We start from the raw sequence: 25,180 nt of genomic DNA, 5'->3' as shown, positions 1-25,180 counted from the left end.
CAGCATTTCTCCTGCATTCGGCCCACCCCCCTACCACTCCATATGGTGCGCTCTGCCTCAGGCCAGCATCTCTCCTCCCATAACTATTCACTGCAGGGCCTACGTCTTGTCACCCTTCCTCCCAGTCCCCACAAGCAGGCAGCAGCTTCAAAGGGATCTGCTTCCCCGCCCACTGCTTCACACTTCACGGCCTGGCGGCCGTGACTCGCATTTCTCCTTACCCCTCCCCACAGCAATGCCAAGAGCTTGTTGCTAAAGGGGGCGGGCATTTTTTAAAAGAGCTTGTTGTATTTTGGAAATGTTTCCCTTTAACACACATTCGAGTACCAGGAGCTAGGAGCTGAATTGTTTAACTCCTTCGAGGCTGATGACGAGCTGGGCTCGTCATGGTGTAGCCTCCTCAAACACTGATGACGAGCCCAGCTCGTCATGAACAATGGGTTTTTTAAAAAGCAAGCACAGCAGCAGAATAAGAGCAGCGCGCATGTGGTTAAGACATCCGGAAAAGGACTGGTTCGTACTCAAAGAAACAGCACAAATCAAAACATCATCAAAACATCTCCGGCGAGATTGCGACACACAGAATGGTCTGTTGACTACTAACCCACTTCACTGGAGCATGAAAAGCACAAAGACCGTGAGTCATCTTTCTGTAACTATAAGAACATTTTTCAAAAATTTGCGGCTTGACACTGTTAGTCTAATCCGAAAATCATCCAAAGCACGTTTTAAGCCTTTTATTGAACTCTCAAGCACTGTACGCCTTAAAGTGCTCTCTTAGTATGCACTTCTCGGCTAGTTTCAAAAATCATATCAAAGCTTGCAGTTTTAGGACCATTGAAAAACCCGAGTAAGACCATGTTGGGAAGGAAAAGGTTTGGTAAATAATAAAATAATGACTAATGCCGAACTGCCCATAATCACAAACGGAGATCTGCAGGCTCTTGGAATTTTTTTACGCCCTCTGTAGGAAGGTAGATACCTGACTATGGTTACCCCCAACTTTTTTCCTGGTGTTTTGCTGGTTTTCTGACTTAGTTGACCTGGGGCCCTGCTATTCAGGACCCCAGGCCCACTGCTCTCTCCCTAAAATGGATTCCATGTACCTTAGGTACATTTCCAATTGGTACTGGGCCACCTTATCAGACCCTGTAACTCAGGGCATAGGTGTACCCAGGGCCTACCAGGGGCTGAAGCATGTATTATGCCACCCCTGGATGGCCATCTAAATCTGACACAACTGGCTGCACGACAGCTGGGGCAAGGTGGTGTAATCACCCTTTGCTTTAGATATAGTATACCTATATCTAACCCTAAAAATGGACACACAGATTCCTATCAGTCACTCCTATGGCAGGCCTTGACAATCCTGAAGGCAGAGTGCTTGGAATCGTGTGAGATGGTGCTCTGGCATGAGCTGAGCCCGTTTGCAGCTTGCGGAACCAAGTCCTAATAGCTGTTCCATGATAACGCATACCATATACTCTTAAGTGCATTATAATCCTCGCGGTTAAATGCTAACTTTGGTATTGCTTTATCAAAACATGTCGAGTAAGGTGTCATACGAATTGGAATACTAAACCCTCGCCAATTCTGGCGACGGGGTTAGCATTCCACCCTTCTAGAGGGACACGACATGTATGTAACTGTGAACCCCGGTTAAAGTTAAATGAAGCCTCAGCTCCACAAAATGGATGCTGCCACCACAGACACGAGTCTGACCTCCTGCTGCTGGGAGTCCTTTCAGCGAGGAGAGCTTGGACAAAGGGTTTCCTGTCAGGGGCGGTGCTAGCACCATCCCAGACAGGGTTTTGTGTATCCTGGGTAGGCAGGGCTTTACAGGAAGGTGACTGCTGAGTGGCACCCCGGTGCTCACTACGCATCTGCCGGCTAGAACCAGTTCCAGGGGCACACCAGCCCCTGGCCTGGGGACAGTCCGGCATGGGAGAGGGGTGTAACCACCCCCCTTCCTGGTCCCACCCCTAGGGCAGGACCTAGTCGCGTACCCACCCCTTTCTTTAGGATAAAGGCAGGAGCGGGGACCTTTCCAAATTAGATCATCTTTGGAATCAAGACACGACTTTCTACGAAAGGACTTCAAGATTTCTTCTTCAAGATTCTCCCTTGTGACTAAGGAGTAGTCACCCTGCATCCGCAGGCACCATCTTAAGAACACTGCGGTCTGCTGCAAGTCCTTCCTCCGGAATCCGACTGCCCAGCTCGACGAGAACCGACTTCCCTGGAACCTCTGACCCCTACTCACCTCTACAGCTAAGCTGAGAACCGTGGGTGCGACGAGACCTCGAGGGACCGGCCATCTTCAAGACTGCACGACTTCTTTCCAGCACGACCGCCGAGGGATCCTCTGGTGAGTGCTTTGGGGTCCGAGAAGCCCCGACCCTGAGCAGCTCCAGCACCGAAGTTCAGCCTCCCAGCATCTCCACGATCTGCGTGGGGCCCTTCTGCTTTTTGCTGCTCACCGCGTTGTTTGGCTACTAGCCCGCTGGCTTGTGGCCTTCTTAACGACGCCCGACGACATCACTGCTGCTGGTCTGGTTGCTCCAGACTGGCCCTTGCTCCCTTCCAAAAGAGGAGCACCCCGGACCCTCCTGGTCCACTCCAGACGCCATTTTGAGTCCAACGCGTGGGCTTGAATTAGCCAAGACTTGTTGCCCCAATCCTGGGTCCAGCGACGTCGACAGCTTCATCCATCGTGGGACAGCTCGCTCCTCCATCCTGGTCGCCGAAAACGCCTCTTGGTCCGTGAGATCTGCAGAGCACAGCGTCGCCCACTCACCTAGTCGAGGTGACTACCATCCGGTGCCCTCCTGGTGCCACCTGACTACTGGCTAGTAGTCACGAACTTGGTCCCCTCTGCTTTCAGGTGTCATCTATCTTCCAGATCCAGGCTTGGATCACTTCGAACTCTCTTCACTGGTCGCCTGCCAGCATCTTTCCTCCAGGCTCCTGGTCCGTCTACGAGGATTCCCGACGTCTTTTGAGACCTATGCAGCTGCAGCCCCTGAGCTAGGTAACTTCGGCATTTCGGTGCCCCAGCATAGCCTCACTATCCAAGGGTCAGAATCCACTTTCGTTTTCCTCCTACCAGGTCGGGTTCGCCCGAGAACACTAACTTTGCTTTTACTAGCTACCATAGACTTTGTCCCGCATCACGCGTGAGAGTGCACACTCTGCACCCGAGTCCCCTAGGCTTCCTAGACGTAATCTAGAGATTCTATAGTCAAGTCCTAGCGATTCCAAAGCCTATTAGTACTGTACTTACCTGCTAGTAATTTCGCATTCCACTTTCAGAGTATATGGTTTATCGTGCCCCTCTGGCATTTGTGTATATTGTGCTAACAAGTATTTTCGTAAGAGTTTTGTTTTGTGCTTAGTACCCTGTACTCATAAAGAGTACAGGGCTGTTGTGATTCTAATAAATACACTGTTTATTTTCATAACACTTGTGTGGTGTCCTTTCACTTGGTGTTCAAGGGGTATATGTGATGGTATAACAGCTGGCTTAACACGCCCTCTCGAGTCTTTAGCCCTAGACTGCTCGTATCCACGCTACTAGGATAGCTGGTCTATAAGGTTGACTTACAACCAATCATCAATAAGGGTTGTTTGGACTGATACATAGTGATCACTAGAATAGTGAGCACTGCATATCAGGCCAACTTCTCACACCCTCTATTAGCCATACCATCTCAAAGCACAAGATAAATAAATAGCATGACACCGCCATCACAGGAACGGTCAGCTTGAGTTCGATATGGTGCACACCCAAGCACTTTAGCGAATGGCATTGGCAGGCTTCACTGGGAGACTTGAATCCCCCGTCACTGATGGTAACAAACAAATGTAGGTGTGTTTCACAATTTTGTTCCTCTGACCGCAACAGCTCTCTAATACATACACTCTATGGAAAATTTCGCCTGCTTTTGTCAACGGTCTGTCACACTTTGGGAATCTTATTGTATTTTTCCCCACAAATTGCCCACTTAGTCGTGGTATTGCTCCCATCTGCAATGATTGCACTGCCTGCGCCATCTTTGTTCTGCTCTGTGACATCCATTCATTTGCACTGTCAGGGAAGCTTCAACCATCTGTGCGCTGGAAGAAGATTACTACACTCGATGACTTTGGATCAGGCTAATCCGATCAACAACACACTTCAAGGCCTGGCTCACATTGAAATCTTTCTTAAAATAAAAGATTGTAAAGACAGGAGTGTAGGAAGGTGGATACCCGACTATGGTTGCCCCCAACCTTTTGCCTGGTGTTTTGCTGGTTTTTCGACTTAGTTGACCTGGGACCCAGCTATTCAGGGCCCCAGGCCTACTGCTCTCTCTGTAAAATGGATTCCATGTACCTTAGGTACATATTTAATTGGTACTGGTCCACCTCATCAGACCCTGTAACTCAGGGCATAGGTGTATCCAGGGCCAACCATGGGCTGCAGCATGTATTATGCCACCCCTGGCTGGCCATCTAAATCTGACACAACTGGCTGCACGACAGCTGGGGCAAGGTGGTGTAATCACCCCTTGCTTTAGATATAGTATACCTATATCTAACCCTAAAATGGACACCCGTATTCCTATCAGTCACTCCTATGGCAGGCCTTGACAATCCTGAAGGCAGAGTGCTTGGAATCGTGTGAGATGGTGCTCTGGCATGAGCTGAGCCAGTTTGCAGCTTGCGGAACCAAGTCCTAATAGCTGTTCCATGATAACGCATACCATATACTCTTAAGTGCATTATAATCCTCGCGGTTATATGCCCACTCTGGTATCGCTTTATCAAAACATGTCGAGTAAGGTGTCATACGAATTTGAATACTAACCCCTCGCCAATTCAGGCGACGGGGTTAGCATTCCACCCTTCTAGAGGGACACGACATGTATGTAACTGTGAACCCCGGTTAAAGTTAACTCGAGCCTCAGCATCACAAAATGGATGCTGCCACCACAGACACAAGTCTGACCTCCTGCTGCTGGGAGTCCTTCCAGCGAGGGAGGCTTGGACAAAGGGTTTCCTGTCAGGGGCGGTGCTAGCACCATCCCAGACAGGGTTTTGTGTATCCTGGGTAGGCAGGGCTTTAGAGAAAGGTGACTGCAAGTGGCACCCCGGTGCTCACTATGCATCTGCCGGCTAGAACCAGTTCCAGGGGCACACCAGCCCCTGAGCTGGGGAAAGTCCGGCATGGGAGAGGGGTGTAACAATCCCCCTTCCTGGTCCCACCCATGGCTAGGACCTAGTCGCGTGCCAGCCCCTTTTCCTAGTATAAAGATAGGAGCGGGCCCCCTTACAAATTAGATCATCTTTGAATCCTGAAACTACTTTCTACGAAAGGAACTCAAGACTTCTTCCTAAGATTTCTCCCTTGTGACTAAGGAGTAGTCACCCTGCATCCGCAGGCACCATCCAAGCATCGCGGTCTGCTGTAAGTCTCTCCTCTGGATCAAGACTGCCCAGCTCGACGAGAACCGGCTTCCCTGGCACCTCTGACCTCTACCCACATCGTCAGCTCAGCTGAGACCCATGGGTGCGACGAGACCTCGAGGGACCGGCCATCTTCAAGACTGCACGACGCTTGCCCAGCACGACCGCCGAGGGATCCTCGAGTGAGTGCTTTGGGGTGTGAGAAGCCCCAACCCTGAGCAGCTCCAGCACCGAAGTTCAGCCTCCCAGCCTACACGAGATTTGCGTGGGGCCCTTCTGCTCTTTGCTGCTCACCGCGTTGTCTGGCTACTAGCCCGCTGGCTTGTGGCCTTCCCGACGACGAACGACTACATCAACACCGCTTGTCTGGTTGCTCCAGACTTGCTCTTGCTCCCCTCCAAAAGTGGAGCACCCCGGACCCTCCTGGTCCACTCCAGACGCCATTTTAAGTCCACCGCGTGGGCTTGCATTTGCCAAGACTTGTTGCCCCAATCCTGGGTCCAGCGACGTCGACAGCAGATACCATCGTGGGACAGTTCGCACCTCCATCCTGGTCGCCGACAACGCCTCCTGGTCCGTGAGACTGCAGAGCCCAGCGTCGCCCACTCACCTGGTCGAGGTGACTCCATCCGGTGCCATCCTGGTACCCATATAATCACTGGCTAGTGATTCAGAACTTGGTCCCCTCTGCTTACAGGTGTCTTCCATCTGCGATCCAGGCTTGGATCCCTCCGAATCTCTTCACTGGTCGCCTGCCAGCAACTTCTTTCAGGCTCCATAGACTACAACGAGGATTCCCGACGTCTTTCCAGACCTATGCATCCGCAGCCTGGGCTAGGTAAAATCAGCATTTCGGTGCTCCAGCATAGCCTCACTATCCAAGGGTCCAGATCCTTTTTCGTTTCAGCTCTACCTAGTCGGATTCTTCCGATAACACTAACTTTACGAAATCTAGCATCCATAGACTTTGTCCCGCATCCCGCGTGAGAGTGCACACTCTGCACCCGATCTCCCTAGGCCTCCTGCTAGTAATCTGAAGGTTCAGTAGTCAAGTCCTAGCGATCCTAAAGCCTATTAGCGTAGTACATACCTGCTAGTAATTTCGCATTCCACTTTTAGAGTATATGGTTTTTCGTGCCCCTCGGGCATTTGTGTAAATTGTGCGACTTTGCGTATTTTCTTAAGAGCTTTGTATTGTGCTTAGCGCCCTGTCCTCATAAAGAGTCCAGGGCTGTTGTGTTCTAAATAAATATACTTTATTTTCATAACTTGTGTGGTGTCCTTTCGCTTGGTGTTCAAGGGGTATATGTGATGGTATAACAGCTGACTTAACACGCCCTCTAGAGTTTAGCCTAAAGACTGCTCTTGTCCATGCTACTAGGATAGCTGGTCTAACGGTTGACTTACAACCAATCATCAATAAGGGTCGTTTGGAATGATACACAGTGATCACTAGAATAGTGAGCACTACATATCAGGCCAACTTCTCACATTGGTGAGCAGCGGTTGGGATTTGAGCTTGCTGTTGTTTTACCTCACGTATCCTAAGAATATCATTTGAAAGATCACATAAGTACCAAGGTACATATAACTTAGCTTAGAATACTCTGAGTTCTACTGAACCAGCTGTTGTAGTTCAACAGGGCCTAGTACACCCTGACTAGAACTCTTAGCAAGGGATCAGTAGGCAAACAAACAGTGTAGGTAGGTGCATCACTTACACCACACTAGAAGCATGTCGGACAAAGGAGGGAACTCAGAAGCCCCCCTTGTGTCAGTGGACCCTCCACAGGTCACTTCACGATATGCTGCTCTTAGCTTCCAGGAGATGAGACAAATCTGTACATCCAGGAAGCTAAAACAGGGTTCTAACCCTACCATTCCTTTTCTGATTGGTCTCTTAGAGACTTATGATGCCAGGAGGTCTGCCAACACAGATCCTTCTCATCCAGATGGGAATATGGCCCCCTTAGAGGGAACCCTTGGGGACCCTGATCTCCAAAACAATGAAACAGTGAGTGAAGGTGAGGAGGAGGATCAGGAGTTGTCAGAGGATGAGGCAGACAAGGGTCAGGGAGAAGTCAGTAGACTAACCAGGACCAACTTAAGTAGGCATGAGAATGGATTTGGGGGACCCCCAGGGCCACTCACAGGCAGACTTAGCATTGGGAGTGGACGAGTTAGGTCTCTATCCAGAGGCTCTAACAGATCCATTCGAACCAATGGCTCTCAGACCTCTTCTCATAGAGGGATGTCACCCCCTAAGAGGAGAGAGCATGAAGCAAAGATGAGGGAAGCCAATCTGAGGATTGAAAGGGAAGAACTTGCCCTGGCCAAACAGAGGCTTGCCTTTGCTAGAGAGCAAAAGTTAAGTGGGCTGGATCCCACTGGTGGCAGCATTTTACCTAGAGAAAAGGACAGGAGTTTAGACACTAGACACCTGAGTAAGATAGTGCCCCCCTTTAAACAAGGGGATGATATCCACAAATGGAGGACTGCTTTGGAGAGGGCCTGCACTGTACAGTGTGTCCCCCAGAGTCGGTGGGCAGCTATCTTGTGGCTCTCCTTTGAAGGCAAAGGTAGAGATAAGCTCCTCACTACTAGAGCTGAGGATGCTAACAATTACCAAGTCCTGAAGAATACACTGGTTGATGGGTTTGGCTTAACAACTGAACAGTACAGGTTGATGTTCAGAGACACCCAGAAAACTCAGTCTCAGGATTGGGCTGACTTTGTTGATTGTGCCACTAAGGCTTTTGAAGGCTGGCTACTGGGAAGTAAGGTTACTGATTTTAAAGGATTGTACAATCTAATTATGAGAGAGCAAATCTTAAGTAATTGTCAGAACCAGTTATTACACCAGCACCTGGTAGACTCTGATCTGACCTCTCCACAAGAATTGGGTAAGAGGGCAGACAAATGGGTCAGGATTAGGCCTAAAAACCAGGGTGGTGACCAAAAGAAGGAATCAACCAAGCCTCAAGAGAAGGGTGGGAATAAATCTTCTGATCAAACCACATCAGGGCCCCAAAACTCCTCTGAGAAGGGTGGGTCCCAGACTTCTCCCAAAACCCAAAAGAAACCTTATTGTCATACCTGCAAACAGGTAGGCCATTACAAAAGTGACAGTAGTTGCCCAAAGGCCAACAACAATAAGGAGAACATACCCCCAAATAAAGCTTCCCAGCCTCCTGTTACTACTAGTAGTAATCCCCGAGGTGGTGGGAGTGCCCTCAAGAATCTGGGTGCATTTTCTTTGGGAGTGCCTGGGGACTCTGGCCTAACCAGGTCCCCTGACTTAGATACTCTTGTCTGTGAGACTGGCATGGGGTTTGCCAACTTCACAGCCTGTCCCAACACTTTGGGCAGGTACAGACAGGAGCCCCTCATCAATGGTTCAAAAGCTGAGGCCTACAGAGACACGGGGGCTAGCATCACCATGGTGACTGAGAGCCTAGTCCCCTCAAGGCAACTTATACCTGGTGCCACATACCAGGTAGTGAACATTGATGGAGTACAGAGAGATCATCCCATAGCAGTGGTAAATCTCAGCTGGGGAGGTGTCACTGGTCACAAGAGAGTGGCAGTGTCGCCAAACTTGCCTGTAGATTGCCTACTGGGGAATGATTTAGAGATCTCAGCCTGGGCTGAGGTAGAGCAAGAAACCCATTTGAAAATGGTAAACGTCCATGGTAAGGTTAGTGGGGCAGTAATAGCCACAGCCCCAGTCCAGAATGTCCTCCCTGAACATGTCAGGAGGGCTGTGCCAGTCACAGCCCTATCCCAGAAAGATGCCTTTCCTGAACAGGTTGGCAAGGCTGTGATGGTCACAGCCCATACCCAAACTGAGTCCCTTCCTGAAAAGGTTGGTGGAGTTGTGATGGCCACAGCTCAAACTCAGACAGATAACAGTGTTGTGAAGCCAGAAACTATGGATCACTCCACTCAGACAGAGCATTGAGGAGGAAGAGAAATCTCCCTCCCTCCCACCAGACTCTAGGAAAGGATCAGCCTCCTCAGGGAACTGATCTGACCCCTTGTGAAGGAACTGCCCGAGAGGTAGTCGGGCCTAGCCTGGCAGAGCCCCAGATGTCAGTGGACCCTTCCAAAGTGGGACCCAGTCTGGAGCAGGTAACCTGCCCCTCTCTACCCTGCCTCAGTCAGCCCAGGGCTGAAGAGGTCAGGGAGGCCAGTGGTGGACCCCAAAGGGTCCCCTGTCCAAAAGAACTCCCCAATCAGAAGATAAAGGGCACTGAAGCTAGTAATCCTAGCCCAGTAAAAATAAAACAAACTCCTGCGGGATCCCCCTTAAAATTAGCTAGGGAACTCCCACAGCTGGACACTGCTGGGCACAGCCAAACCTGGGGCCTAAAAAACCCAAACCTGACCTGTCCCTCCTGTAAGCCAAACAGAGGGACTCAGCCTCCAGCTTTAGGTAGCCAGAGGTTGACCCTGAGAGCACAGTGCATCTCAGCTACAGAAAGAAAGGCACACATGATGGATGGTGATTGGAGGAAGTTGAGCCCAAAGGTAGAGGAGCCTCACTTCAGTACTCCATCCCAACATCAGCCTTTTACTTTCCCAAGACACACCAGAGACAGAGATTCCCTATGGTGGAGACCCTCAGATACCCTTAGGGTGAGGGGTTGCTTAGTGGACCACGACACAGGGGGAAACCAAGCCAGAGCTGGTCCTTCCTTATATGGCCACTTTGGCAATAGAGGCTTACCTGGACAAGGATAGCCTTATCTCCTTTCGTTTGGGGGGGGGGGGGGGGGGGTATGTAGGAAGGTAGATCCTGACTATGGTTGCCCCCAACTTTTTGCCCTGTGTTTTAGCTGGTTTTTGACATAGTTGGCCTGGGACCTTGCCAATCAGGACCCCAGGCCTACTGCTCTCTCTGTAAAATGGAGTCCATGTACAGTGGGGGTACATATCCAATTGGTACTGGGCCACCTTATCAGACCCTGTAACTCAGGGCATAGGTGTACCCAGGGCCTACCAGGGGCTGCAGCATGTATTATGCCACCCCTGGCTGGCCACCTAAATCTGACACAACTGGCTGCACGACAGCTGGGGCAAGGTGGTGTAACCACCCCTTGCTTTAGATATAGTATACCTATATCTAACCCTAAAATGGACACCCGTATTCCTATCAGTCACTCCTATGGCAGGCCTTGACAATCCTGAAGGCAGAGTGCTTGGAATCGTGTGAGATGGTGCTCTGGCATGAGCTGAGCCCGTTTGCAGCTTGCGGAACCAAATCCTAATAGCTGTTCCATGATAACGCATACCATATACTCTTAAGTGCATTATAATCCTCGCGGTTATATGCCCACTCTGGTATCTCTTTATCAAAACATGTCGAGTAAGGTGTCATACGAATTAGAATACTAACCCCTCACCAATTCTGGCGACGGGGTTAGCATTCCACCCTTCTAGAGGGACACGACATGTATGTAACTGTGAACCCCGGTTAAAGTTAACTCGAGCCTCAGCATCACAAAATGGATGCTGCCACCACAGACACAAGTCTGACCTCCTGCTGCTGGGAGTCGTTCCAGCAAGGGAGGCTTGGACAAAGGGGTTTCCTGTCAGGGGCGGTGCTAGCACCATCCCAGACAGGGTTTTGTGTATCCTGGGTAGGCAGGGCTTTAGAGGAAGGTGACTGCAAGTGGCACCCCGGTGCTCACTATGCATCTGCCGGCTAGAACCAGTTCCAGGGGCACACCAACCCCTGAGCCGGGGAAAGTCTGGCATGGGAGAGGGGTGTAACCACCCCCCTTCCTGGTCCCACCCATGGGCAGGACCTAGTCGCGTGCCAGCCCCTTTTCCTAGTATAAAGATAGGAGCGGGCCCCCTTCCAAATTAGATCATCTTTGAATCCTGAAACTACTTTCTACGAAAGAAACTCGACTTCTTCTCAAGATTTCTCCCTTGTGACTAAGGAGTAGTCACCCTGCACCCGCAGGCACCATCTAAGAACACTGCGGTTTGCTGCACGTCCTTCCTCAGGAATCCGACCGACCAGCACGACGAGACCCGGCTTCCCTGGCACCATTGACCTCTACCTACATCATCAGCCCAGCTGAGATCCGTGGGTGTGACAAGACCTCGAGGGACCGGCCATCTTCAGAACTGCACAACGCTTATCCAGCACGACCGCCGAGGGATCCTCGAGTGAGTGCTTTGGGGTTCGAGAAGCCCTAACCCTGAGCAGATCCAGCACCGAAGTCCAGCCCCCCAGCATCCACCAGATCTGCGTGGGGCCCTTCTGCTCTTTGCTGCTCACCGCGTTGTCCGGCTACTTGCCTGCTGGCTTGTGGCCCTCTTGACGACGCTCCACGACGACAACACCGCTGGTCTGGTTGCTCCAGACTGGCCCTTGCTCCCCTCCAACAGAGGAGCACACCGGACCCTCCTGGTCCACTCCAGACGCCATTTTAAGTCCACCGCGTGGGCTTGCATTTGCCAAGACTTGTTGCCCCAATCCTGGGTCCAGCGACGTCGACAGCAGATACCATCGTGGGACAGCTCGCACCTCCATCCTGGTCGCCGACAACGCCTCCTGGTCCGTGAGACTGCAGAGCCGAGCGTCGCCCACTCACCTGGTCGAGGTGACTCCATCCGGTGCCATCCTGGTGCCCATCTAATCACTGGCTAGTGATTCAGAACTTGGTCCCCTCTGCTTACAGGTGTCTTCCATCTTTGATCCAGGCTTGGATCCCTCCGAATCTCTTCAGTGGTCGCCTGCCAGCAACTTCTTCTTTCAGGCTCCATAGACTGCAACGAGGATTCCCGACGTCTTTCCAGACCTATGCATCCGCAGCCCCTGGGCTAGGTAAACTCAGCACTTCAGTGCTCCAGCATAGCTTTGCTATCCAAGGGTCCAGATCCTTTTTCGTTTCAGCTCTACCTAGTCGTATTCGTCCGATAACACTAACTTTACGAAATCTAGCATCCATAGACTTTGTCCCGCATCCCGAATGAGAGTGCACACTCTGCACCCGATCTCCCTAGGCCTCCTGCTAGTAATCTGAAGGTTCAGTAGTCAAGTCCTCACGATCCCAAAGCCTATTAGCGAAGTACTTACCTGCTAGTAATTTCGCATTCCACTTTTAGAGTATATGGTTTTTCGTGCCCCTCGGGCATTTGTGTAAATTGTGCAACTTTGCGTATTTTCCTAAGAGCTTTGTATTGTGCTTAGCGCCCTGTCCTCAAAGAGTCCAGGGCTGTTGTGTTCTAAATAAATATACTTTTATTTTCATAACAACTTGTGTGGTGTCCTTTCACTTGGTGTTCAAGGGGTATATGTGATGGTATAACAGCTGGCTTAACACGCCCTCTAGAGTTTAGCCTAAAGACTGCTCTTGTCCATGCTACTAGGATAGCTGGTCTAACGGTTGACTTACAACCAATCATCAATAAGGGTCGTTTGGAATGATACACAGTGATCACTAGAATAGTGAGCACTACATATCAGGCCAACTTCTCACAGCCCGCCCTCTGTCCGTCCATCGCCCGCCCGCCCTCGGTCCGTCCATCGCCTGTCCATCGCACTCACTCTGTCCATCGCACTCACTCTGTCCATCGCACTCACTCTGTCCATCGCACTCACTCTGTCCAGCGCACTCACTCTGTCCAGCGCACTCACTCTGTCCAGCGCACTCACTCTGTCCAGCGCACTCACTCTGTCCAGCGCACTCACTCTGTCCAGCGCACTCACTCTGTCCAGCGCACTCACTCTGTCCAGCGCACTCACTCTGTCCAGCGCACTCACTCTGTCCAGCGCACTCACTCTGTCCAGCGCACTCACTCTGTCCAGCGCACTCACTCTGTCCAGCGCACTCACTCTGTCCAGCGCACTCACTCTGTCCAGCGCACTCACTCTGTCCAGCGCACTCACTCTGTCCAGCGCACTCACTCTGTCCAGCGCACTCACTCTGTCCAGCGCACTCACTCTGTCCAGCGCACTCACTCTGTCCAGCGCACTCACTCTGTCCAGCGCACTCACTCTGTCCAGCGCACTCACTCTGTCCAGCGCACTCACTCTGTCCAGCGCACTCACTCTATCCAGCGCACTCACTCTATCTAGCGCACTCACTCAGCACCACCACTCAGGGGCACCACAGCATCAATCTGTGCAACCATTCAACAACAACTGGTTCAAATATGTTCTCTAAATGTCTCAAACGTTATTACAAATGTCACAAAAAGATGTTAATATTTCACTTCTGTTATTGGATTTTCGGGACAAAAAAATACACAACACAATCTTCACAAAAGTTATTTACAAAGTTTAAGCTATTGCAATTATACATTACATTAACTTTTATTCAAGTATTAATTATTTTAAAAAAATTACACCCATTGGTATTTGTAATATCAATACATCTAAGTCACGTAAATACAACACATATTGCGTTACAAATGCTATAGGGGTCACATTTGCGAAAGTTATAACTATTGGCATTGTAAATGACAAAGCTATTAATTTAGCTATTTTCAAAACCAACACAGAAATAAAAAAATTGCCATTTACAATACCAATAGCTCAAAATGTCCTAATGCGAGACCTATTGCATTGCAAATGCTTGTTATAAACATTTGTTATGGCCACTAGCTAGATAGTCGGGAATTAAGCACCCTGCTTGCTGGCAACCGGTAAGAGTTTTAAACTGTCTCTTTATGCAAGACTACACCCTTTACCTTATATGTCTAAAATGAAGTAAAGGCTGGGAAATAATCCCTTCCCAAGAAGCCTTTTGATAATTTGTGCTTTTGAACTACAGTACCAAAATCCTGCATGCGTGTACCCACACAGTGCTGTAAATGCCGGCAGGTTAGACAGACTAGTATATATTCCGAATTGGTTTCAATAAATCTGTCTTACATTTTTAAAGCCCTGCGCTTGTGCGTGGAGCATTTCATCCAGCATGATGCTATTTATTTATGCGTTTTTATATAGCGCAGACTTTACCCGAAGATGTCAGAGCGCTTCACAGTAGGAACATAACTGATACATGAGAACATTACAAGTGAGCAAAATACAAAAGCAAACGTTACATTAAATGAAGCAAAAATGACAATCGTGTGCCAACAAAATACAAGAGGTAGCAAACGGTGCATTACAAAAGAGACAATCGTGAGCCAACAAAATACAAGAGGTAGCAAACAGTGCATTGCAGGAGGAAAAAGTGACGTGTGCCGGTTACAAAAGCGTACAAAATAAACATAGAGGTATAATACTGCAATACATGGAGGACACTCAAGCACAAGAACAAACGTTACGTAGGCACTGGTGGCACTTGTGCAGGTATCGAAAACAACCAAATGTAAGAGGTAGAAAACAGTGTGTTACAAGAGAAAGTGACGGGTGCATGTTACACACGAGTACAGAAAATAGGTAGAAGGATAATACTGCAAAAAATGGCAGACTACCGCACCGACCTCCTCCTGGGTGTGAGGGACCAGTGGACGCGTGACGGGTTGGAAATTGACGATGAGGACTGGCAGAGTGCGGTATCCTCCCCTAAGGAGGTTGCCATCTCCTCCCGTCTCAGACTGGTGCAGCTTAAGATCTTGCACAGGGTTTACGTCACTGGTCCCCGACTCGTGCATATGGGCTACTCCGTGGATAGGCTTTGTCGTCGTGGCTGCGGTGCCCTTGCCACTTTTCTGCACATCCTTTGGGAATGTCCCGCGATAGTTTCCTACTGGCGACGCGTGCACTCCATTATGAATGAGGTGACTGGGGTAGTGGTGCATGTGGAAGCCAGGAGATGCCTCCTTAACATCTGGGATCCGACGGACCAGAACGTCGCCCAGACTCAATGGGTAACCCTCGGCAACATGGTCGTTAAACGTGATATCGCGCAGAAATGGGGTGCTGCAGCAGCTCCTAAGGTGGTACAATGGAAAGCCAATATGGATTGGTGTATGTTTAGGGAGAAGACCGTGTATGTTGCCAGGGGCAAGCCTAAAAAGTGGCTGAAATTGTGGGGGGCCTGGAATGCATACAGGGGGGACATCTGCATACCCCCGGAATCCACTCCGCTGGAGGAACACCTGTCGCCGTAGCCTGTGACACCAACTGCAATATTGTATATGAGCTATCCTGTGTTTTCCTCCCTCCCCACTCATGGTTACATTTCATTTGGTCCCATTTGTGCTCGATATACCCTCCCGACCCCTCTACAACGCCTCACTGTTTCTCACACTCCATTGCCTATCTTTGAGCCTGGTCTGGCGCTTCTCCTTACTTCTTACTTTCTCTGTGTTTTTTCTTATAAAAAGTCAAATCAACCTTCATCGTTCTGCTGTACTAATTCTTGCACTATTGTTTTCCTGATTCGCAATGCTGCCTTGCCTCCGGGATGTCAGGCTGAATAGCTGTGTGCACTGGTTTTGAATAAAGGTTTAAATTTTTTTTTTTTTTTTTTAAATGGCAGATTCTCAAACCACAAGAACACACTGGGAGGACACTTCCATAGTCAAGTTAGTAGATTTTCTATAATGGAAGGGTTTCCTTCAGATAATAGAGAGGGCATGGATTACATTTGGAAGTGTCTTTGATGGAGGAGAACTTTGAGGTCAGATTTGAAGGCCTGGGAGGAGGTGGTGGTCCGGAGCTGAGGCGGAAGCGAGTACCTGGCGAACAAACAAACTCTCTGGAGGCTCTAGACCATCACATAATGCGGAATATCTACTGCTTGAACCTCCCACTTTCAAGGAGGAAAGATCGATGGCCCAATCCTTTTCAGGCAACGCTGTGAGAATCTGAAACTTCCTTCCGCCTCAGCTTCGGACCACCACCTCCTCCCAGGACCTCAAAGTTCTCCTCCTCCAAAGACACCTCCAAAAGTAATTTACGCCCTCTCTATTATCTGAAGGAAGACCTCCCATTACTGAAAATTCTATTCTCCATGACTATGGAAGTACCTTCCCAGTGTGTTCTTGTGGTTGGATTGTTTGCAATTTATTGCAGTATTATCCTTGTACATGTGTTTGGTACTCTTTTGTAACATGCACACGCCACTTTTCTCTTGTAATACACTGTTTGCTACCTCTCACATTTTGTTTGCTTTGGATACTTGCACAAGTGCCACCATTGCCTACCTAACGTATGTTCTTGTGCCTGAGTGTCTAGCATATATTGCAGTATTATACCTCTAATTGTACTTTGTTTTCTCTTGTAACCTGCTCACTTGTCACTTTTTTCTCCTGTAATACAGTGTTCGCTACCTCATGTATTTTGTTCGCTCACAATTGTCACTTTTGCCTCATGAATCTTAACGTCTGCTTTTGCCTCCTGAAAGTGCCTGTATTTCTGAGCCTCCCTTAAAACTTGAAAGAGAGGCAAATAAGTTCCCTAAATATTATAGGAGAGGATAAATTACTATTCTACCATTATTCTTCATTTGCTTGCACAAAGTGTTTGTGGGTCTTGAAGTACTTTGGCCAAATAGGGAGACTAAAAAAACCAGCATGCAAGTGCCCATGCCATGTGTGAAATACTTTCACGTCAGAGTCTGGGGGCATTGACACATAGTTGCTTTTCCAGACGGAGCACCGGCTCTGAGAACAGATGGAGATGGGTGTCCCTGGAATTAGGAGCTTCCAAAGTTAGCTTCAGTTGCTGTGCAGAGTAAATATAGGCCTTGTTCGCTAGGCCTTTGTAATGGAAGTCAACAGACGTAGTCAATGACCACCAGTGTTGTAGCAGTGCAGAGTGATATGGTGTAGATTGTATGACTTATTTCCCATATAAATACTAATATGTTTTGTTTGTCCTGCAAATGGTGGCAGGTGAATTAGTTAAACGTGCAGCTAGCTGCCAGACAACATCCAACTGGTTCGCACCATCTACTTATGTGTGGTCTGCTCAATACCGGCTTCTCTTTTTTTTTTTAAACCGTTTCACTCTTGCCAGGATGCCTATCACACAGTTTTGTTTTATGGGTTAATCTTGCCCGTGGTCAGTCCCTGTGCCTTCAATATGCCAGATTATTGAAGGTGTGTGCTTGGATCTAGTGACTGATTTATAGGACCGCCCGATTCTTTGGCTGCGTCCGATTCTTGCCTGGAGCAAGAATCGGACGCAAGCTGGCAAGCAGGCCACGCGGCTGTGGGAGCTGGGTTCCTGGTCACTTGCTCAGGGCAAATGGGGAAGTAGATTAGGACAAAGGTTGCACTCCCAGGGGCACTCGGGCAGCTGGGTGCAGGGTGCTTTTTGAGCCGTCGGCGCTCAATGTTATTCAATGGAAAACTTGGAAGGTGAACAAAGGCTGCAGGCTTGGGGACGGAGAGTCTTTCAGGAGCGACCAACACTTTGATGGGTAAGTTGGGATCTTGGAGGATAGGTAGGAACCCAGGAGTTGGGCACAGGGGGGCGCCAGGTGCTGGGGTGTCTTGACGTCGGGAAATCTTACCCTCTGCTGGTCGGGGTTGGGGGGGTCCCTTGTTGTGAGGCTGCAGGCGTCATCTGGTTTGTCGAGGAAGGTCCTTGGGCACTAGATTTCAGGTCACAATCACTGGAGGGACGTCCTCAGGGTCTTTGTCCACTCGGGCACAAGCCGGGCTCAGCGGGTGCAGATTGGGCTGGATTTGCGGTACCTGCCTGGCACCAGGGGTGTTTTCTTAGCAGAACCACTGCTCGTGGGAGTCCCAGTCTTAGTAGAGTCTCAAGGCAGTCAGGTCCTCCTGGGCTTTTGAGGCTGCTGACCACTGAAGGTGCCGGAATTTCGCAGGAGCAGGTTCAAGGATCAAAAGGCCGGCAAGGCTGGGGCCAAGTCAGTTGGTGCTGTCCTCTTGTTAGCAGCTGCACGGCAGGTCTTCTGGTTTCTTTATCTTCTTGCTTGTTTCAAATCGGGATCTGAGGAAGGAAGGTTCAGGGTGCCCCTAAATACAAATTTTATGGGGCGTTACAGGTAGGGTAAGGGCAGGGACCAATGGGTCTCGGTCCTGGGGTGAGTACACCCCTATCCTGCTCCTCTCCTGTGGGAGGGGGGCAGGAGCCTATCTCGGATTGGGCAGGTCTCCCCATCCTCAAGATGGCCGGAGCCCGGAGTAGTGCTTTACCTCTCCTTTCCCACCTGAGGGGTGGGGTTGGCAGAGGCTGGCACACCTTCTTTCCTCACTTAGGGTTTCCCGCCTGTCTTACCGCCAGAGTGGGGGTCAGATCCGGTGGGGGCCAGTTGCTGAGTACTGCAAGTGGCCTGGAGAAGCTCCCAAAGGCGGCATGCCCATCCAGGGGGAGGGGATCTAGCACCTCACCCAGGATGTGCATTGTTGCAGGCCCAGGAGAGAGGATGGCTCACTACCCAGGGGTCTAGCAACATGTCTGCTGTGTGGCAGCCAAGGCAACCTCTCAGACAAGACGTGGATTGTAGGTTAGGTTTCAGGGGGCATCTCTAAGATGTGGGGGCATACCATGCAAGAAAGATGACACTTTCTCACAGCGGGGTGTCAGAAGCGTGATCTTGGTGCCAACCGGCACTAGAGGACGCGAGTTGTACCAGAGCCTTCCTTTTAATTGGAATTGTCTCTTGGGTCAAGGGGGGAGCTGTACTTACGGTACATTGACCATGTGGGAAGTCCTCCTCTTGGTCGGAGTCGAATTCCGACATAGTGACAGGCTCCTGCTCCTCCTCTGTTCGTTGGCCTCATCGGCCTGTTCGTCAGATTGTTGACCGAAGATGTCCGGAATGGAGCTTGTATGCTGGCTCTGCATGTTGCGACATCAAGCCTGACAGTTGCAAAGCGTTTTCTTCGAGGGGAAAACCTGGCACATGTTGCAGTCTTGTTCTCTGTGTTAAAGGGACAAACACAGATTACACACTTCGTGTGAGTCAGTGTGCGGGTATTTCGCGTGACAGAGGGTAGAATTTGAAGGGAGTTGGTTCCATTGACTGCAGGTCGACCCGTCGCGGGTAGGCCCGACAGTCTTCCACGAACATTCCTTTCAAATAAATATTTTAAGTAATTTACGATACGCGATAGAAAGGGAGATGCGATTGAAAACAATACCATCGAGGGCGAGTATCTTGCGCACAGAGGGAAACCAAAGGAATGGTGTCGAACCGGAGCACAGCGATTAACATCCGAACCCGATGGCGGAAAAACACAATCTAACAATGGAGTAGATGCCCATGCGCACTATCACTGAAAGGAGGAGTCCCCTACCTCATGACTGGAAAGACTTCTTCGAAGAAAAACAAGTGCAAACATCCGGACCAAACACTAGATGTTGAGCTACGCACACAGCATGTGATCTACAGCACACATGCCTCAAACACATTCGTTTTTCATTAACAAATCCAAACAAGATGGGGAAATGAAGTATTTGTAAAACTGATCAGATTTGCAGAGAAAATGTAGAGGCTAAACCAGTTCAATAGCTCGGTCAGAATTCACCATCCTTACATGCAGGATGCCTTACATAGCAAAACACTTGTAAATATTTTAAACTACTGCTTACCTTTCCTAAAGTAGATCTCAAAGGCATAAAGGTGGGTTTCTATTTTGTTTTTAACTAAATTTTTCAATGGTGTTAAAAATTTTATTGCTTCTTCCAGTGGACTCTCAACCTAAAACGAGAAAATGACTTCTATTTAGATGAAATTCTTCAGAAAAAACAAAAAACAGAAACCATGATAAGATCAAATAACTAAGACACGTTCAACCTATCCCCAGTTAGGACACACTGATGTATTCGTGCCATTCATCAACATTACTAGAAAGGCACACACAGGCAGGCACACACACACACAGGCACACACACACACACACACACAGACACACACACACAGGCACACACAGGCACACACACGCACACACAGGCACACACAGGCACACACAGGCACACACAGGCACACACAGGCACACACACACACACACACACACACCCACCCACCCACCCACCCACACACCCACCCACCCACCCACCCACCCACCCACCCACCACAGGTTCACTGGATTCACAAAATATACAAACATTCAAAAGCTGTAACAAACAAGTGACCTACCCACGGTAATGATTTTTCTGGTGGATACATTATATAATCTCAGATTCCACATCTACAAAATATTTCTAGGCGTCAAACTGGTTTCAGAAAGCTCTCAGAAATGCTCTTGTGTGCTGCAAGGTGGTGATGTGTGTAGGAAGATGGTTTCTTATTTGGTGTACCAAAATTAGGTACACCATGTAGAAAGTCTAGAAAACCCTTATTGGTTTACAGGGCTTAATTAATAATCCCAAATGCTCTCTTTTGTGGTAATGTTGGTGAGCAGTTTAGGCTTATCAGAGGGTAGTGTTAACCATTTGCTGTACACACAGTCAATAAATGAGACATTCAAGAAGAAACTTGAGCCCAATATCGGAATTTTATTTTTATATATAATTTTAAACAAGAACTTCCTAATCTGGTAAATACTTTAGATGTTATTACATTTAACACTAAAAACAGTAGAAAATGACAGATGTCAGATTTGAGGCAGGACCTGTTAGAAAAAGGCTGCAAGGTGTGGCTGTTAGAACAGTCCAGTAGAACCCAAAGGGGGTGATTCCACCTTGGGGGTCTAAGGGCCACAGAGACACGGTCAGTGTCAATGGGCTCGGAATGGGGTGCTTGGGTGCATAGGTGTTTTGCCCGGCAGGTTGTCTGGTTTGAGACTCCCGCAATTATCGGTGCACCTGCTGAAGAGGTAGAACACATACATCAAGATGACTTATGGCATGGAGCTGGCCTCTAGCGACGCTCCCAAACATGCAGGGCGTTTTTGGTAGTGGTGGTACTCGGACTAAACACAAATAAGCCTTGGTGCTTGCAACACACTCTGGCACCTCAGGTATTGGCGTTGGACAGTTCTTGGGGATCCAGGCGTTGCCAGACTTGGTAGAGAGATGGCTCTAACCTCCTGGAGCATAGTGTCCTCTTCCTGGGTGGCTGCTGCGTCGGTAGACCCAGTGGTCAGCAGATTGGTGTACCGGGCGTTGCAGTTGGTGCTTGTGAACTGCAGGGAAGTGGCTCCTCCATTTCAAGAGAGATGGTGGCTGGTGGACAAAGTGCTGGCAGACTTCTGAGGCTTTTGGAGGATGTACAGCTCCAGGCTGAGCTTGGTCGTTGTGACTGTCAGTACAGTAGCAGGCAGGGTTTGCTGCCCAAGTATACAACTTGTCCTTTGTTCTCACGTTATTCAGCTCTTCTTTGTCCTCGTTTGGGAGTAAATTGAATCTGAGTTCCTGACACCAGGGGCCACCTAAGTAATTAATTTAGGGGTGTTCAGGGGAGTGAAGCGTAGTAGCCAACAGGCTACTTAACCTTGGGGTCACTACATCCCCTATACGACCATTGAAGGAAGCTGCCTCTGTATATGGTATGCCACTATGCATTCTGGTGTTTCGCCACCACCCTAGGCCTTACTCTCAATAATTGTCTTTTGTCTGCCTCATTCACTCTTACCTTACGGGCAGCACAACACATCCGCTCTCTTCACCTCCTTATCCACCTGGTCATCAGCTGGAGAGATCCTCGCCGTCTGCTCCTCCTGTGACTTCAGTTACTTTAGTCCACTCCAGTCCACCACTGCACTGTCTCGATCCATTGCCTCTGTTCATGCCCACCGTGCACCACCCCTCCAGCCACTCTCAGGCTTCCTCTGGGTACACAAAGAGCCATGTTTTGCCCTCAGCGATTACTCAAAGTTTTGCAGGGAAGAGCATCATAGACTTAATTTCTCTTTCCCTCAGTTCTCTCTTCACTGCTTCAAAGCTTCTCTGTTGGCGTTAAACTTGTAAGGTGAAGTCGGGAAAGAAGCAGAACTGGGCGGTCTCTTAGTGTATGTCTCCTTTCCATGGTGCCGCTTGGAGGATCGCGACGCCGTCATGGTAGTGGAAGATTTTTGCTATTCTCTACACGGAGGCGCGCCAGGCTTGGGCGGCGGCATCAGGGCTCTATGCGCCATCTCTACTAAATAGTTTTTGATAGTTTATTGGGTTTTAGTGTGCTCAAAATTAAATCTTCCAGGAAGAGGTCTGCGCTGGGGCCCTCCACCCCCTCTGGGATGACCACTACCCTGATGATGTATGATGTTCCTCCTCGGCCTTCCTTCCTGGTCCTCCAGCTGTGCCACCATGGACATGGTCTGTTGTGTTAGGGTTTGCACCTGAGCCTCCAGCCGCTTCGTCGTGGACTGTAGTTGAGATATGCGAGTCTTGACTGTCGCAACTTGATCACTGTGCAAGTCTGCCCTGATTAGATGGACCTCTATTGTAACTGCATCAATTTTGGGCTCTAGGGTGCCCTTGACGTTCTTGATCGCTGCCATGATGGTTCCCCTGCCGCTTCACCCTCCACCATATCCACTTGCTTTGAGACTGCATAGTTGTCCATTTTGTTGGTTTGTAGCACTCCAGTACCCTTGGTCTTTAGCATCATGCTTCCTTCTGCTAAGTAGGGCACGCCCTTGTTTTAATCGTACCAACTTCAAGGGGGGAGGGCCCCGAATTGTTCGCGGGGGTAAGCTCCAACCCCACCTCTTCGCCGCCAGGGCCCAACCACGGCACACCAATACACGGGTCCAAATGCAGTGTAGGGTCTGGTGCCCCCCTGCCCGGTGATGGTCTCTGCAGCCGCCTGGGGACAGACTCCAGTTCAGCCTTCTGCTCGGGGCATCCCGGTGGCCGCAGGTCACCTCAGCCTTGATCACGGGTAGCTCAGGAAGGCCTGTCCCGCTCTCAGTTGCAGCCTCGGAACCACCATGCTCTGCGTACCTGCTAGGAGTCTCTCCGGTCCATCTTGTCGTTGGCCATGCGTGCAGGAGGGGATGGCGCTAGGCAGTTCCTCCTTGCCTCGTCCTCGGCGTCCGCATCTGTCTCGCTGGTCACAGGCCGCCTTAATTCAACCCGCCCCCCCCTATTACTTTCTCCTCCTCAGTGGGTACGTACTGGATCGGGATCCGTCGCTCCCACCTCCTGCATGGATTCTCAGTCACCGGATATGGGTCGCGCCTCTTTAACAGCAACCTCTCGCCACACAGTCGCCCGCGTACCGAACTACAGCTTCCACTTCTATCATGATAAGACACTCTGCACGACAAAGTGGGGCCCACTGACTAGGCCGACCATCTTCCTGACCATGTATTATTCTAGGATGCCCTTTGGGGAACATGATATAGGACGGATATAAGGGTTTACACCATAGCTGCTCGAAGCTCACCTAATGAACGGCCATTCGAGGTGGTTCTAATGAATTTCATCAAGGTTTGCACCCTGGCACTTTCTTTTTTTAATTTTATTAACTTCAATGTAATTTGTTTAGATATACACAGCAATTTATTCATCCTTCGCGGGCTACTTGTTCAGTTTTAATGTATTAGACATGTATTCATATTTAATATTCGAAATCTATGACCCTGAGGCTGTTCTATTAAATATTTTTGTTTAATTAGAATGGTTATAACAAATTCCTATAATGTCTTTTAATATGTGAATTTAATGTCTTGTTTTATGCATTTCTTCTCAGTTCCTTTTATGATTGTGAAAAAACGAATAAAGAATATTTGACTGACTGAGCCCATTACTGTAATTGATTATGACCGAAGAACAATGTTACTTACCTGTAAACAGGTGGTTCTCGAGTATTGGTGTCTTTCATAAATTCACATGCTTGAAGATTCCCCGTCGTCTGAGTGGGAGTCCCACGGTAAATAAAATAGCAATAATATACTCATAATATGTATATGTAAAAACATAACACATGAAATATACATTATAAAAAAGGCAGTAAATGCCCAGACATAATTCCTACATAGGAATACATGGAGAGAGAAAAAACACTTGCAGCCTATTTCTGTCAATATGCTGGTCCAAACTGTAGCCAATCAGGCGCCAGCAGCCCTGCAGAACCTTCTCCTCAGAGCTCAGTACCTCAGATTTTCGTAGCACAAGAGTGACTATAGAGTCTATGAGGAGGAGAGAGCCTCTGAGGGGAGGAGGGTGGGTCGCATGTGAATTTATGAAAGACACCAATACTGGAGAACCACCTGTTTACAGGTAAGTAACATTGTTCTTCTCCAGTATTAGGGTGTCTTTCATAGATACACATGCTTGAATATAGAATAGAGAGAAGTAACAGCGAGAAGGCTTCAATATTGATGCAACAACATGGAACAACTGAATAAGACCAATAATATAGTCATGCAAGTCATAATAGTAGGAATGTTAAACCATAACGGAGGAGGGAAGACAGAGGCTCACCTTATTTACAAAGAAAGCAAAGTACAGCCTGTCCCACTGCAGTATCCGCTTCGTTGATGGCACCCAGGCAGTAGTGTTTCGTGAACCTGTGCCTGCTGGACCATGTGGCTGCTCTGCAGATCTGATGTAGCGGTACACCGGCGAACAGGGCAGTAGAAGACGACATCGCCCTGGTAGAATGGGCCCTCACTGAAGATTGCAGAGGCTTGCCGGCTTTTTGATGGCAGAAGGCAATGGCCGAAGAAACCCAACGAGCAATAGTTGGTTTGGTAACTGGACGCCCTTTGTGGAAGCGCCCATAAGCTGTGAACAATTGATCGGATTTGCGAAAAGGGGCTGTTCTGCTGATGTAGAATTTCAAAGCGATACAAAAGGGGATGATGGACGGAGCGTTTGAGCAAATCAAACACTCACACCCAGTCAACTGATCTGGGTTTAATCCATCATCATTCTTTAGCTCACTCAGCCACCCCA

The 25,180-nt window shown here is 49.2% G+C and overlaps 1 protein-coding gene across 1 annotated transcript in view; it reads right to left on the bottom strand.

Annotated features, from left to right (window-relative positions):
* NAA15 (N-alpha-acetyltransferase 15, NatA auxiliary subunit) overlaps positions 1 to 25,180 on the bottom strand; it is a 778,287-nt gene that overhangs the window by 140,302 nt on the left and 612,805 nt on the right. Inside the window, exon 16 of the mRNA XM_086962172.1 lies at positions 19,928 to 20,036. Within this exon, the coding sequence (XP_086818298.1) occupies positions 19,928 to 20,036 (109 nt within the window). The remainder of the gene's footprint in view (positions 1 to 19,927; positions 20,037 to 25,180) is intronic.

The sequence above is a fragment of the Lissotriton vulgaris genome, chromosome 3_1 (assembly GCF_964263255.1).
Source record: "Lissotriton vulgaris chromosome 3_1, aLisVul1.2, whole genome shotgun sequence".
Taxonomy (NCBI): domain Eukaryota; kingdom Metazoa; phylum Chordata; class Amphibia; order Caudata; family Salamandridae; genus Lissotriton; species Lissotriton vulgaris.
Note: the sequence above shows the minus strand (reverse complement) of the source record. Positions and strands in the feature narration are given on the sequence as shown.